The 15,533-nt window shown below is 41.6% G+C and overlaps 1 protein-coding gene across 1 annotated transcript in view; it reads right to left on the bottom strand.

The window, feature by feature from the left end:
* Nucleotides 1-15,533, bottom strand: part of GYPA (glycophorin A (MNS blood group)) — a 50,106-nt gene that overhangs the window by 11,267 nt on the left and 23,306 nt on the right. The window contains exon 4 of the mRNA XM_061384098.1: nucleotides 10,591-10,656. Coding sequence (XP_061240082.1) covers nucleotides 10,591-10,656 — 66 coding nt within the window. The remainder of the gene's footprint in view (nucleotides 1-10,590; nucleotides 10,657-15,533) is intronic.

Here is a 15,533-nt window from a genome sequence, read left to right as displayed (position 1 = left end):
TATAGTAGTGTGCATCTGTTAAGACCAAGTGTTTTTAAACAATAACTAGATCATAGGAATGTTGAGGTTCAGCACCTATTGAGATTAAAATTATGGAAAGAAAGATTTTCATTAGGAATCAATGAAGGTATATAAAAATAAAAAAGAATAGCTAATGAACAAAAATGTTCTCTGTTAGTTAATGTTACATCTTCCTTTACAACTTTCAATTCAGTGCAATTCATTCACATTTAGGGCACACATTTATAAATCATGTGGATACCAATGAGCTTTTCTGAAACAAGCTTCCCTGGGCTCCTAGATCCCAGGCCTGGCACATTTTGAATCTCTTGCACACTAGAACAGGGCTCCGTACATAGCGGGTATTCAGTGAAATACTAGCTGTTGTAAATGTTTGGCCAATTTCCTTTCTTTTTTAAAAAGATCTTCTCATTTTCATGAGATATAATTCACATACAGCAACGAATTGTTTGACCAGGTTCTTACAGAGAGACAGGGAGGTCAGTGTCTGGATCGTGCCTAAAATGAATGTACTGATGAATGAAACAAGCCACATGCAAAGGGGCATGCACGGAATGAGTGTAAGAATAGTGGAAACCTGCCTCCACAGCGGACTGACACAATATTTTGGATGTTTCAATAACAAGCACACAATTTTACAACTAGAAGAAAAAAAAATCCCAAAGTAAAAAACAAAAAAATAAAACCACACCAAATTTAAAGTTTTTAAGTAGTGCATGCGTGCTAAGTCACTTCATTTGTGTCTGACTGTTTGCGACCCTACGGACTGCAGCCCATCAGGCTTCTCCGTCCATGGGATTCTTCAGGCAAGAATACTGGAATGGCTTGCCATTTCCTCCTCCAGGGGATCTTCCTGACCCAGGAATCGAACCTGCATGTCTGGTCTCTTGCACTGGCAGGCGAGTTCTTTGCCACCAGTGCCACCTGGGTAGCTAAAATTTACCTGAAGCCATCTAGAGTTTTCATTGAGTGCAAAGATTGCGCTACCCCAGGCTTTCTGCCTGTCTGAGTCCGGAGTTTCAGTGGTTAGTTAGGGAGGTGTGCTCAGTCTATGGGTCGGTGCCCCTCCTCTTTATGAACACCTACAAGACCCTGCCTGCCCCAGCCCCTGCCTGCCTCCCCATCAGTGCTTGCAACTTCACGCTCCCTTGGAGTCCAGGCATCTGGACAGCTCTTGGTTCCTCAGATGCAGCATACTCTTCTCCAAGCCCACACTTTGTACCTCGTCTTCTCTTTGCCTGAAATATCCTCCCGTGGTCCCCTTCTTGGCTGGCTATCCACTTCTCAGGTCCCAGTTCAAGGCCATTTTTATTAGGAGGTCTTCTCTGACCTCCCCTACTTCGGTTTTGGCTAAAAACTCCACAAGATCCCAGTGCTTGGCATAGTGTGTTAAAGCTAAATGAAATCTTATGATTGACTGTTTAGAATCCATATGTGTTTCATAGGCCTTGATGGTGTGGATGAAAAAAATTGCCCGCCGTATCAGTGAACAAAGGATGTTGCAGAAACCATGCTTTCAGCCATTGCTGGCACCGCAGACTGTAGACCTTGAGGGGATTCAGGCCACTGGCTCTAGATGGTTAAGGTGTATATCAAAGGAATGACTGTAGTAAGCCTGGACTCTTGCATCTTCCCATAGAGGGAAAAGTGCTAAATTTATTAACTTGAGATGTCTGGCTTTCTTTAATTAAAAGTAATCCTTTGACATTCTGACTACTTGACTTCTGTTGTAAAACTCATATAAATCCTCCCTTACTTCTTCGATGCAGTCCCTCAGAGCTATCTAAGAGGCTTTTTCTGGGCCTAAGTCCTCAGAAATTCCGCCAAATAAAACATAATTCTCAACTGTAAAGTTGTGCATCTTTTTCAGCCAACAATGGTTCCTGGGCCCCTTAGACACTTACTCACTTGTGTGTTCCTTTACACGAATGTTTAGGCATGTCTCTTTTGTACTAGGGATACAATGAAATAATAAATAATTCATGGTTTTTCCATTAAGGAAATCCCAGCTTAGGAAAGAGACAAAATTTTAATTTAAGTGTAATTAAGTATTTTAGGGGGATGGTGAAATGGTGGCACAGGAAACAGTGGTCAGTTCTATTCGCAAAAGGAGGAAATGGAAAGACCTCATGGAGGGGTTCTCTGAACTCACCTTGAAGGTGGTCTAGGGTTTCACCAGGTCGACTCTGTGGACATTTAGGTACAGAGTCAGTGGTGTCAGAGATGCCCCAGCACTCAAGACACCCTCGTGGGATGCAGGAACCACAAAAATCTATGTGGCTGCACCAGAGGGTGTGAGAAGCAGAGAAGGCAGTGATGTGCCGGGTGTTGTGGACCAGGGCATGAAATTTCACTGCCTAAGGCAGCTGGAAAGATGAAGTGTTTGAACCAGACTTTCATTTGGGGAAGATCACTGTCTATGGCACGAAGGAAGATGTAGGAAAAAGAAAGAACAAGCCAAACAACCATGCCCAGAGCTCTTCATAAGAGGATCCCATCTTGTGTTCAGTAGTGGTCAAGATAAGTCATTTTGCAAATAGGCCGCTCCTCCTTACAGAGGGTCCTTATCACTTGTCAGCACAGCCTTTGGTAGGGAAGGCCTGTGGACTAAGACCTTAAAGGGAGAGAAAATTGCAACAAGTTGTAAAAAGAATATGCTGAAGAGCCGACGGTAAGATCTCACACCTCTAAAAACTGGTACTTTCAAGCCTCTAATTTTAAGCAAAGTCAGAGAAGAGGAACATGGTTTTCGCCAGGGATAATCAGTTCTGTGTAACTTTTTTGCTATCCAAATAAGAAAATGCTTAGGGAGAGACAGCTCATTAAAATTAATTTTAACTTTAGCAAAACAATTTTAACAGTCTAGCCTGAACCTTTTATGGGCTGGATTCGAGGAAGCATTTCTTTCCTACTTTTTTTTTTCCCCTCTTTTGCTCTAGGCCCTTCCCTTTCTGTTATTTGTTGTTCAGTCGCTCAGCTCAGTTGCGTCTCTGTCCTCTGTGCTCAGACTCTGTGCGACCCCATGGATTGCGGCACTCCAGGCTTCCCTGTCCTTCACTGTCTCCAGGAGTTTGCTCAAACTCATGTTCATTGAGTCAGTGATGCCACCCGACCATCTCATCCTCTGCTGCCCACTTCTTCCGCCTTCTATCTTTCCCAGCATCAGGGTCTTTTCCTGTTTGCCTTATTCGTTGACTCAAAGTCAATCTCAATTTTGTCCTAATTAATTCAGAATATACTTTTACATTTTACCTTCAAGTCCCTTGGAACAGTTAATCTAACTTGCTTACTTTGTAGATAATAAATTTGAAAATTAAATGATTGGCTCAGTTTAACAAAGTAGGTAAGGAACAAAATTGAGACTGAATTCTGCTGTTTTCCAATAATATTCCAACTTCCCAGATCTCCACCTGGTTGAGGTCTTGTCAGCAGGATTTCTCAATGTTTTAGCATATTAGCTGGTGAACATTGGGATGTACTGTACACAGAAAAATGACAACTAAATTCCTTGAGATTGCCAGATACCCTAAGGGCTAGAATTGATAGAATAATCACGTAGTCTTCATTTTGATGATTTGTTCACACCAATTTATTGTATTACTTCCTTTATACCTCTTAGACTTCCATGTCCTCTTGTTAGAGCCTCTAAGAAAAACTGTTTTCTGCTCTAGCAATATTGACCTGAGGGTCTTTTCCTTCATCATTTTACTTCTTTTTCAGGAACATATCCAGACTATACCTGAAAAATTCCACTCTGTCTCCAAGAGAAGCACTTTTACCTCAAGGCATAATGGAAGATGTGTCCAGTGTCACACTACCTAAGGAACACATGGGTCTTGGACCAACAGGGCCCAGTTCCTGAGCTTCACTGGGCTCCGAAGACTTACTCTGAAGCCTCACCCTCCGCCTGCTTGCACTGAGTCACTGGCTGAAACTTGAAGGATGGATAGAATTTTAGGTGGAAATGTGGACAAGGGCGAATTAAGGTGAAGAAGTGACCTTAAAATGGGCTAAAATATGAAGAAAGAGAACACAGTGTGCATTTACGTGGGCGTTAGAGGGCAGCCAGTAGCAAAGATGGCAAACCTCTCAGACTGACACGAGTTTCATGTTCAAGTGGCAAATTAGTGCAAACGGGAATAAAAGGGTAGGTTTAGCAAGGCCTCAAACTCCTAGTTTAAAAAAATTTTATAGTGCCCAAATACTAAAATGACATTTGCTCTGGCACTTTGCACAAAGTATGTATTTGTTACTTGGACTGAATCACTTAATTTTAGGTTTCAGAGGCAGGAATGAATAAATGAACATACAACCCAGAATATTAAATATTCCAAATTTTTGTGGTCATATCATCTCATACTTGCATAACATCTGAATTGTTCCAGAATATTCACCTCTTTTGTCTCGTATTGTCATGGCTCTGACCTCACAGTTGTTCAGAAAAACTCTACCAGCCTGAGATGTCTGGGTATTGCGGGAGGGAGCACGACAGGTCCCCTGTTCCCAGTGTGCGGGAGAGGTGGGTGACTTGTGAGTTAGAGACACAGTTGGGCATGGAGATCTAGTCTCCCAGCTCTCTGCACTATGCTCTAACCGCTAGGCACACAGCTTTCCCAAACAACTGACTTTCTAACATGGAATGTCATTAGAAAGAATATAAAATGCAATGTTGGACGAATACCCTGTAGTTTTGCTCTCTGCCCAAACTTCCAGCTGCTGAGCTCCTGTCATGAAGTGATAAAGTCATCTCATGCAGTCCTTGGTTTTAGCTTGGTTCCCTCCTGCCTTGCAACTGATAGAAGTCTTATCTCAGCAAAGCAAACTCTTACAAGGATACACCCCAACTATGAAAGGCCTTCAATAATTTCCAAGTCAGAAAGTGACATTTTCTAAGTGTTAGACTTTTCTGGCACTGGGATGACCAGGAAAACTGATCAGTAATGTATTTGTGAAAGTTCTGAACAGCTTATTTGTGGTAAAACTGGGAAAAACTCACATTTGCTGGCTTCCAACTCAATGCCTTTTCTTCCAGACCTTATTATTTTTTTACAGAATGGACAGGACTCTTCCTTATTCCAAAAGATATTTGAAGAAAGCTATTGCCATGAAGCAATATTTTAAAAGAAATACTCAGTTTTGCCCTTGAACCAAAGGGTTGACAACATCAATCTGATCAAGTTGTGATAATACAGTTAGATGTCCCTTTTGTCTGCTGTTGTTCACTTTTATTTTTTTGGAGACATTTAGTAAGTCAAAGTAGCTAGTTACAATTTAGAAAAATTGAACTTTCTAAAGGATAAAAAGTTGATGGGATGACATTTGCACTTAGTGTTTTGAATAGCCCTCGAAATTTTGTGTGAAGTCTCTGGTTAATGACTCTTAGAGAGCATGTCCATTGGTGCAATCAGTGGGCCAGATTCAAATGCAATGACCCAGTTTCTGCTCACCTACAGAGTGGCCTGCTTGGACAGTTCCCAGCAGCCAATGGGTCACAACTCTGCCTTCCCCAGCTTGGTAGAGAACAGCTCCTCACTAAGTCTGCCCTGAAGCTGTTATTGCCTAGGAGGACAGTGGTTTCCCTGACGGAACTTCATAGCTTGGCTCTGTCAGGCTATGTCCTGCCCAGATTCTAGTCACTCTCGCTGTTCCGAACTATTACTGAACCAGCCAGTGAGAGAGAAAAACCAGCCTATAATCCCAGCCACTGTGCATTCTTTAGCCTGAACAGATAGAAAGCAAGGGATATTTCTGTTCATTGCCCCAGGGAGAAAGGAGATCAGGATTCTAGTCCTGGCTTTGCCACCAAGGGGTGGGAGACCTGAGTGAGTCACTGAATTTTCTAAGCCTCCGTGTCTCACTTATAAAATGAGAGTAAAGGGCAGGGGTCCCCAGACTCTGGGATCTTACATCTAATGATCTGAGGTGGGGCTAATGTAATAATAATAATAATAGAAATTAAGTGCACAATAAATGTCATGCAATTGAATCATCCCAAAACCACCCCTCCCACTCCTGGTCTATGGAAAATTGTCCATGAAACTGGTTCCCAGTGCCAAAAAGGTTGGGGACTGCTGCCTAAGGTACCTGATTATTCCAAAATCATAGACATTCACATGTCTGAGACAGTAATATTCATAACAAACAAATTGTGTATTAACTACATTCTAGGCATTTTCTCTTCAAAACAATTACCTGAGAGTATATTATTATGTATTAATTTATTATGTGTAGAGGAAAAAAAAAAACAAAGATCAGAAATATCGCCTAACTTGCCTAAGATCATGAAGCTGATAAACGGTGGAGGTGGAGTTTCCATTCCCACCTATTTGACTGCAGAACTGTCTGCCAAGTTCTGCCATGATCTATGCAAAATAAAAAGGTTGAGAGCACCAAATAAGTGTCATTAAAAGAAGATGAAACTCTCACCAAGTTATGTAACTAACTCTCAAGTAAGCCATCCCTTCTAGCAAATCAGGGCTAACTGAAAAGATGCAAAACCAATTACTTCTGTTGTGCAGAAGCTGAGGGTGGGAGTGTTAGTCCCTTAACATAGAGGTAGAATGATATCCAGTGTCATATCCAGCTTATGGAAGGATAGATATTTCTGGTTGGTAACAATTTATAACCTGAAATCTCATTGTTTTTCTTGCTAAATATCTTCCAGTCCAGTTACTCTTGCTTAACCACGAATCCTCAGAATTAAAGAAGATTACACGTAGATATCTTCATGATTAGATATGGCAGCTTTATTTTAAGATATGGGCATTTGTGTAGCTAAACTCCCTAAACATATTAGATATGGGATTAAAGAAGTTAGACTGGATGAGAAAAATTCTAATTAAAAAATGAAAGTTCTCACAGCACTGATACTTCTCATGCCTGGCTGGACAATAATGAATGGGAAAATAGAAACTAGATCAGTATGCTCACTCTTGATGCTGTGTATTAGAACTATCTGTGTACTCAGACATTGGAGTCTAATGCACTGCCTGCAGCAAGAATATTGCTCCAGACTAGATAAACATGTAGAAACTTCAGTTTCCTAATCGTTAGGATCTTTTCTTACATTTTCAAAGGTTCTAATATCAGTAGTCCCCAATCTTTCAGGCACCAGGGACCGGTTTCATGGAAGACAATTTTCCCGTGGACGAACGTTGGGAGAAGAGGGTTTTGGGATGAATCACCCACATTACACTCATTGTGCACGTTGTTTCTGTTATGACTACACTGAGATTAACCTCTACTAATGATAGTCTCCGTTTGCACTGCAGATCGTCAGGCGTTAGATTCTCATAAGGAGCACACACCTGGTACCTTCCATGTGCAGTTCACAGCAGGGTCCATGCTCCTGTGAGAATCTAAAGCTGCTGCTGATCTGATAGGAGGTGGAGCTCAGGTGGCGATGTGAGGGGTGGGGGTGGCTGTACATACAGATGATGCTTTGCTCACTCCTGCTATGTGGCCCGGTTCCTGACAAGGGTTAGGGACCCCTGTCTTACATCACCCTTATCTTGTGTTGAATAGATTTATAAAGCAATTGGATATTAGCCTGATTTGCTTCAGAAGAGTTGGATATGACTTAGTGACTGAGCGACTTAGCGACTTAGCGACTGAGACTGTGTCTCCTGGTCAGACACAATGCCATTGCCATGGCCCACCTTCCCAGTTGCCTTCAACAGGTGCAGTATGTTCACCTTTTGTGCTTTGGATTTATTTTCTTTCCTTTTGACTTTTAAATATCATCATGACTGAGAAATAAGTAGCAATATCAAAGGAAGAGCCCTAGAGAAAAAGATCACTTAGCCCAGATAAAAATAGCAAAAGGTTACCATCATAGTCATAAAATTAGGGCACATTAGCTGTATTAAAAGGAAAAGACAGACTAGGAGCCTTTACACAGGCTTCACTTTAGCAAAAGCATGAGTAGAACATTAAGTGACAATGTTGCAAGAGTACAGAAGAGCCAGGACTTCCCTGACAGTTCAGTGGTTAAGACTCTTCACTTTCAATGCAGGAGGCGTGAGTTTGACCCTTGGTCTAGGATTTATGTTCCCACATGCCAAATGGTGCAACCAAAAAGAAAAAAAAAAGTGTAAAAAAGAACAAAGAATAAGATAGGGCCAAACTCGGAACATCAATGTGGATGATGAATAAGCAGTTTCATGTGTGGATGAAATGCACAGACTCTAGAGCCTGAATGGCTGGTTTCAAGCTAATGTCACTAGTTATTAGCTGAGACCTTGGGCAGCAGACTTAACCACTCTATACTTTTGGTTCATAATTTACAAAACAAGGATAATAATTGTCAATCATGTCAACCATTGTCAACCACTCCCATCGCTCACATCGGCACCTGAGATCCACCTCCTGTCAGACCAGCAATAACTGTCTACATGATTCATTTACTGGCTAGCTAAATGAATTAAGTATACACAGATATAATTATATAAAGGTTTACACAAATAGAAAAATTGGTCTTAAAATTCATATGGAACTTGTAGGGACCCCAAGTAGCCAAAATCATCTTGAAAAAGTACAGAGCTGGATGACTTACATTGCATCATTTCAAAACTTACTACAAAGCAATGGTAGTCAGAACAGCATGGTGCTGCCCTAAGGATCAATGGAATAGAATTGAGAGTCTAGAAATTAACTCCTATATCTGTGGTAACTGGCTTTCATCAAGGGTATTAAGACCATTAAATGAGGAAAGAAGAGTCTGATCAAAATATCAAGGAAGACAAGACTCTAGACACGCTGAGGTCGGAACTCTCCTTCACTATGTACTGGAGGTTGGTATGGTGCTTGGGAACCAAGAAAAGAATGTACAGTGTTTTGTGGCTTGGGGCTTTTAGTATATTTGGAGTCATTTGCTTTTCTGAGACAGAAAACATTGCCCGACTCCCAAGGTGTGGTAGAATTCTCTCCATCAAGAAGGCTTCCTAAGATTCTATATGCTGCCACTGTCCCACGACTCTTAGCAAGTAGAGTGTGGCAGCCGGGGACTTGTGGGTGAGTTACTGTATCATAGAAGAAACAAGTCCTACAAGAAAACAGAAAATGGGCCTTTTCCAAAGAAGACGTATATATGGCCAACAGACACATGAAAAGATGTTCAACACAGAGAAATGCAAATCAAAGCCACCGTGAAATATTACCTTACATCTGTCAGAATGACTATCAAAGAATTCTACAAAAGTTGGCGAGGATGTGGAGAAAACAGAATCATTGTATACTGCTGGTGAGAATGGTAATTGGTGAAGCCATAATGTAAAATACTATGGAAATTTCTCCAAAAATTAAAAATAGAGCCAGCATAGGATCCAGCAATTCCATTCCTCAGTATATATGCAAAGAAAATGAAAACACTAACTCCAAAAAAATATGAACCCCAATGTTCACAGCAGCATCGTTTACAATAGCCAAGGTATGAAAGCAAGTGAAGAGTCCATCAACAGATGAGAGGATAGAGATGTATAACACACACCCACACACCCACACCCACCCCCCACACACACACAGACACATAGACACACACACACAGACACACACACAGACACACACACACACACACAGACACACATAGACACACACACACAGACACACAAACACACACTCAGACACACACACACACAGAAGAATATTATTCAGCTGCAAAAAAGAATGAAACTCTGCCATTTGCAACAACATGGATGGGCCTAAAAGGTGTTATACTTAGTGAAATAAGTCAGAGGAAGACAAATATTTTATATCACTTATATGCGGAATCCAAAAAATAACATAAATGACTATAATGAAACAGAAATAGATTCCCAGATACAGAGAAGAAACTAGTGGTTACCAGTAGGAAGTGGGGGGCGGGGAGGGCAAAATAGGGATAAGGGATTAAGAGGTATGAACTATTATGTATAATATAAATTAGCTAAAAGGATATATTGTAGAGAACAAGGAGTATAGTCAATATTGCACAAAATTCTAAATGCAGCATAATCAATAAAAATTTTGAATCACTATGTTGTACACTTGACTACTATACAACACTGTAAATCAACTGTATTTCAATTAAAAGAAACAGAAAATGGGAAAATATTAACCCTGGGTTACCTCATATGTCTACTGTCAGTTCTTGCTCTTCTCTCTATCAGATCCCGGAAATCAGTTTCCGTATCCATCACAACCAAGTTTCTTTGAGCAGTAAATAAGGACATGAAATGAGCATGCAGATATCTAGGTTTGTCTCTGTTAGTGTTTGTCACTGTTGCTTAACGACAGACACAGCTTAGAAAGCACAGGTTGTATGTGTTTGGCTTAATTTGAAAAAATTTAAACCTTTTTCTAATTATATTTTATGATTCATTTCACAGAGAATTTAGAAAGCATTAAAAAGCAGAAAAAAGTTACCCCAATTCCAATACCAAGAGTTAACCCTGAAATGTTTCTTTTTAGTGTTGTTGCTTTAATTTGACTCGTGTGTCATAAAAAACCACACAGATAGGTGCTTATTAAATACACAGATATGATACTAATGGCTGGAAATCTATTACCTGCCTGCTTTGGTTGGTAACTTACCTGGCAAATGAGTAGGGTCACTTATCCCTGGAGTCTGTGTTGCAACAGGTTTTGTGAAAATATAACCTATAAAGACATTTGGGAAAATTATCTAAAATGTGCTTCCCCAATAGGTTCGTAGATGTTTTCAGTCATCCTCTAGACACCAAAGTACAGAGAAATTCATCACAATGATGTTAAATCCAACTTCCCAATTTGAAACCAGTGCAAGTTGATTTTGAGATACTGTGCCTCCTTCCCCGTCTTAGAAATCTTTCTCCAGGGGTGCAGGGTGAGAGTGTTCATTTCTTTCTAAAAACCCAACTTCACACCAATCTAGAGATTTAAAGATTTGGAAACTAGCCTATGAATCATCTCAGGCTGACCTTTGAGGCATCACTGAAGTTTAGAGATGAAAAGGATTTTGATGCCATCTAGTCTGTGTTTTATTGGATAGGCAGGACAAAAATGAGACCCATGCGAGTCAATCAGTTCTCCACACTTAAACTGGTCTGCAACAAAATTCTGATCATTTGTTGTTTCTGCAACTACTATTAACTGAGAGCCTAGTACATGCCTGGCAGGCTTCCCTGGTGGCTCAGATGGTAAAGAATCTGCCTGCAACACAGGAGACGTGGGTTCGATCCCTGGGTCAGGAAGATGTCATGGAGAAGGGAATGGCAACCTATTCCAGTATTCTTGGCTTGAATATTTCATGGACAGAGGAGTCTGATATGCTACAGTCCATGGGATCACATGGATGAAACTGAGAGACTAAGCACATATGTAAGCCTAGCAGAGTGGGGGAGACAAAAATGAAGACACAGATTTGGCTTTTAAGAAATTTAGAGTGCTGTGTCCCTGAATCCCAGTTCAGAACTCAGTCCTGTAACAGTTAAATTGAGAGAAACGTTCTCTTCCTAGATTACTGAAGGAAAAGGAGAAGCCTTGCTTCTTTGCTGAGTCATTCTAACGGGGTGCCTGCAGGTGTGTGTGGTGAGATGCACACAGATCACCAAGGCCTATGGACCCAGAGCTCTCTCCAAGTGCTGTTTAGCATCAGGACCCTATACTCAAATCAGAGCTTTGGCTTTTCCTTGAACACACTCTGCCTTCTTCTGCCTCCGAATTGTCTTCCTTCATCTCCCTTCTACCTCCACCACCCTCCCCAGATTTTGCAAGTTTGGCTTCTTCTCATTGTTCAACTTTCATCAGAAACATCACCAACTCAGAGAAAAAGATCCTGCTGTCCCTCTCTATATTGGCCCTCTGCATTATGTCCACCACCTTCCCTGGTTTATTTCTGGGTGCTATTTTTCACTCTGTTTTATTTCAATACTTGTTCTGCTGAATGTCTTTGTTCCCTCCCTCTCCCTGCCCCCACCTGCCCTGAACATGAACTCAGGAGCTCATTCGTGGCACTGTCGTGGCCTTGGTATAGGGTACCTCATGCATAATTACTGAATGCACAAATGAGGGAAGGAATTGAGGGACTGGGAATCAAATCATAGAAAAGAAAATTACTCTCCACAGGAGGATGACCTCTGATACACTTAGAAATACTGGCTTTATCCTTTAGATTACTGGAGAAAGCAAACAAACTCTTTTTCCCCCTTATTTCCTCACACTTTTCATGTTCTCTTCATTAATGAGTAAGGGTGGCGGCAATCATTTCCAATACCTTCCTATTATTCTCTAAAGTAGTCACATCAAGAGAGTTTCTTTGGAGGATTCCTGAAATGCTAAGCTGATGACAGCCTTGGCACTGGATACCAAGGCAGTCTTTGGAGTCACTTAAACTTGCTGACCTCATGAAGTCTCATTAAGGCTTTAACTCACTCTGCCTGAGCATTTGTAGCATGAATTTCTTTCTTTTCCAGGAGTCCTTTCCAAAATCATGTCCCTCCACTTCCCCAAATGGGTAAGGTGTCTACTTCGGGACAGTAACCCCACTCTGCCCTCTGGAACCACACCGTGAATAGCCCTGGTCTCCTCTCTGTGAAACCTTTATATATATTTGAATATATTTAAATATTATGTCATATTTCTGGCATGTATTTCCTTTTCCTCAAGCTAACTGTTTTTATTCTTTGTTATTTACAAAAATTCGAGTAACTCTGTGCGTGAATGCTAACTCACTTCAGTTGTGTTCAACTCTGCAACCGTATGGACTGAAGCCCACTAGGCTCCTCTGTCCATGGGATTCTCCAGACGAGGATCCTGGAGTGGGTTGCCACGCCTTCCTCCAGGGGAATCTTCCCGACCCAGAGATCAAACCCGTGTCTCTCAAGTCTCTTGCTTTGGCATGAGGATTCTTTACCACTAGTGCCACCAGCGTGGGTGCTAAGTCGCTTCAGTCGAGTCCGACTCTTTGCGACACTGTGGACTGTAGCTAGCCAGGCTTCTCTGTCCATGGGATTCTCCAGGCCAGAATACTGGAGTGGGCTCCCATTTCCTTCTCCAGGAAGATAACTCTGCTAGTCTTCTGTTCCCTGGAATTGCCCCCTTCTCCTTCACTTCTCAGAAGTCACCATCCTATACCCAGGTTTGTTTCCTAGGTTATAATTGTTAGCATAGCTAAATACCTCTTCACTACTGCCAGACGCTGGAGTAAGGATATTACAGTAATGACTTTATTTAGTCCTTAGGTGACTACTCGTTGACAGCAGTAGGCAGGTACCAATATTGCCTGTATTTCTCAGATAAGAACACTGAGGCTGAGGGAGGGAAAGTAACTTGCCTTAATGCTCCCTGGCTTTCAGATGTGAAGCCAGGTTTGAAACTTTCATATCTGTGCTTTAACCATTACACACTTTATCCCCTAGTGCAGGGTCAGGCGAAAAGTTTCTTCAGATATTTTCATAACATGAATGAGTGAATTTTTTAGCCAACCTAATATCTAAGAAATTCCTGAATCCCTCCTCCAATTCCTAGAGTGCTCAGGTGATTCTTGAGACTCTATGTAACTCAAATTACAACCACGTCTGAGGGGGCTAAACACATTTCAAATAATTGCCTGCTCCTTATCTAGGTGCTGGGCACTAGTATTTCTGACACATAAACGCTGTATTTGAGAACTTTTAATCCTAACACTCTCAGGAAGAGGCCAAAAATAATGCTAATTTGATACTACTTCATAATATGCCTATGTTACTTTTTATTTTAATGAACTGATTTCCATTTCTGTCCAAACCACACATTCCCTCAGCCAATAAGAGTTCTTTCTTTCTTTCTTTTTTTTCCCCTGTATCACATCTCAGTAATGGACCACAAAATGGAAAATAACGGCGCCCCCACGGCCGCGCCATGGATTCAGGGTTCATACTTGTGGCTTGTAATTTTTTGGCAGGTGAAGGAGGAAATTATAATTTTGGGGAAAACTTTTTGAAAAATAAGGAATATAGACCCACCATCACCTTCATTAATGACTCTAATTTAGAAGTTAAACTCATGAAAATGCCAATAAAGCAACACATTCTTTCACACAAACTTGTTTTTCAGAGTATTTGATTGCATTGTTTCCAGGGTGCCTAGGCTTATACTTGAACAGTATACCTCTCATCCAGCCATGGGTAACTTCCCCACTTTACCAACCCACTCACAATTAAAAAATCCATCCACCAGACTGGGCTGGGGTCCTGGTGGCTCAGGGGCAAAGAATCTACCTGCCAGTGCAGGAGATGTGGGATCTGCTAGTGCAGATCCCTGGGGCGGGATGATCCCCTGGAGAAGGAAATGGCAACCCACTCCAGTATTCCTGCCTGGGAAATCCCATGGACAGAGGAGCCTGGTGGGCTACAGTCCATAGGGTCACAAAAGAGTCAGATGTGACTGAGCGACTAAACAACAAGACTGGGATCTGAATACTACTCATTCAGTTATTCAGTTAAGTCAAATAGGACTAAAATGAGATAGTTTTTCTTGTAGCTATAATCCTATGTCCCATAAAACAGTATCCTGCTAAAAAAAAAAAATCCACCTACCTGACAATAGTAATACAAAGATCATTTTTCGGTCCATCCTGAGGTCATAAGCTGGCTTCCCAAGGTCAGTGCAAGAAAACCGCCAAGGATGACTGATGTGACATCTGTGGCCTCAGCCTACACATTGTTATCTTTCAGGCTCACATTCTCTAGGCATCAGTTGATAGGCTGGGTGGCATTTTTAAATGATGCAAAGTTGCACACCATCTGTCCATGAAGATATGTGGGTATCTGTTTAACCAGGACTATTAAAGCCATCAGTCAAGTCTCCACTTCAGGGAAGTGCATACATGTTAAAATTACTTTGCATAAACTCAGTGGGCAGTTCAAGGTAATAGCAGTCAGGAGCCACCCGATTAGACAAATGAGAATGAGACTGTGAAGGCCTGAAATTGGGCTTCCCGATGGCTCAGCTGGTAAAGAATCTGCCTGCAATGCAGGAGACCCCAGTTGGATTCCTGGGTTGGGAAGATCTCCTGGAGAAGGGATAGGCTACCCACTCCAGTATTCTTGGGCTTCCCTGGGGGCTCAGATGGTAAAGAATCCTCCCACAATGCCAGAGACTTGGGTTCAATCCCTGGGTTGGGAAGATCCCCTAGAGGAGGGCATGGCAACCCACTCCAGTATTCTTGCCTGGAGAATGCCATGGGCAGAGGAGCCTGGTGGGCTACAGTCCATGAGGTCACAAAGAGTTGGACACGACTGAGTGACTAAATACACCCATGCAGGCCTGAGACTAAGGCCTGAATCAGGGTGAGGTAGCCAGGAAAATTGTTTTAATGTGGAGAGTCTTATGGGTCACAGAGAAAATGGCTTCTTACATGAAATAAGTGTTTGAGAACTGGAATTATTATTAGAGTACTCTGAGGTTTGAAAAACTCTCTAGATCATGGCAAGTCATACAGCAACATAATAATATGAGATGCAAGAAATTTTTAATTCACAATAGAATTTGAACAGAATAGTTAGGGCCCACACCGA

This window comes from Bos javanicus, chromosome 17 (genome assembly GCF_032452875.1).
Source record: "Bos javanicus breed banteng chromosome 17, ARS-OSU_banteng_1.0, whole genome shotgun sequence".
In the NCBI taxonomy this organism is placed as follows: domain Eukaryota; kingdom Metazoa; phylum Chordata; class Mammalia; order Artiodactyla; family Bovidae; genus Bos; species Bos javanicus.
Note: the sequence above shows the minus strand (reverse complement) of the source record. Positions and strands in the feature narration are given on the sequence as shown.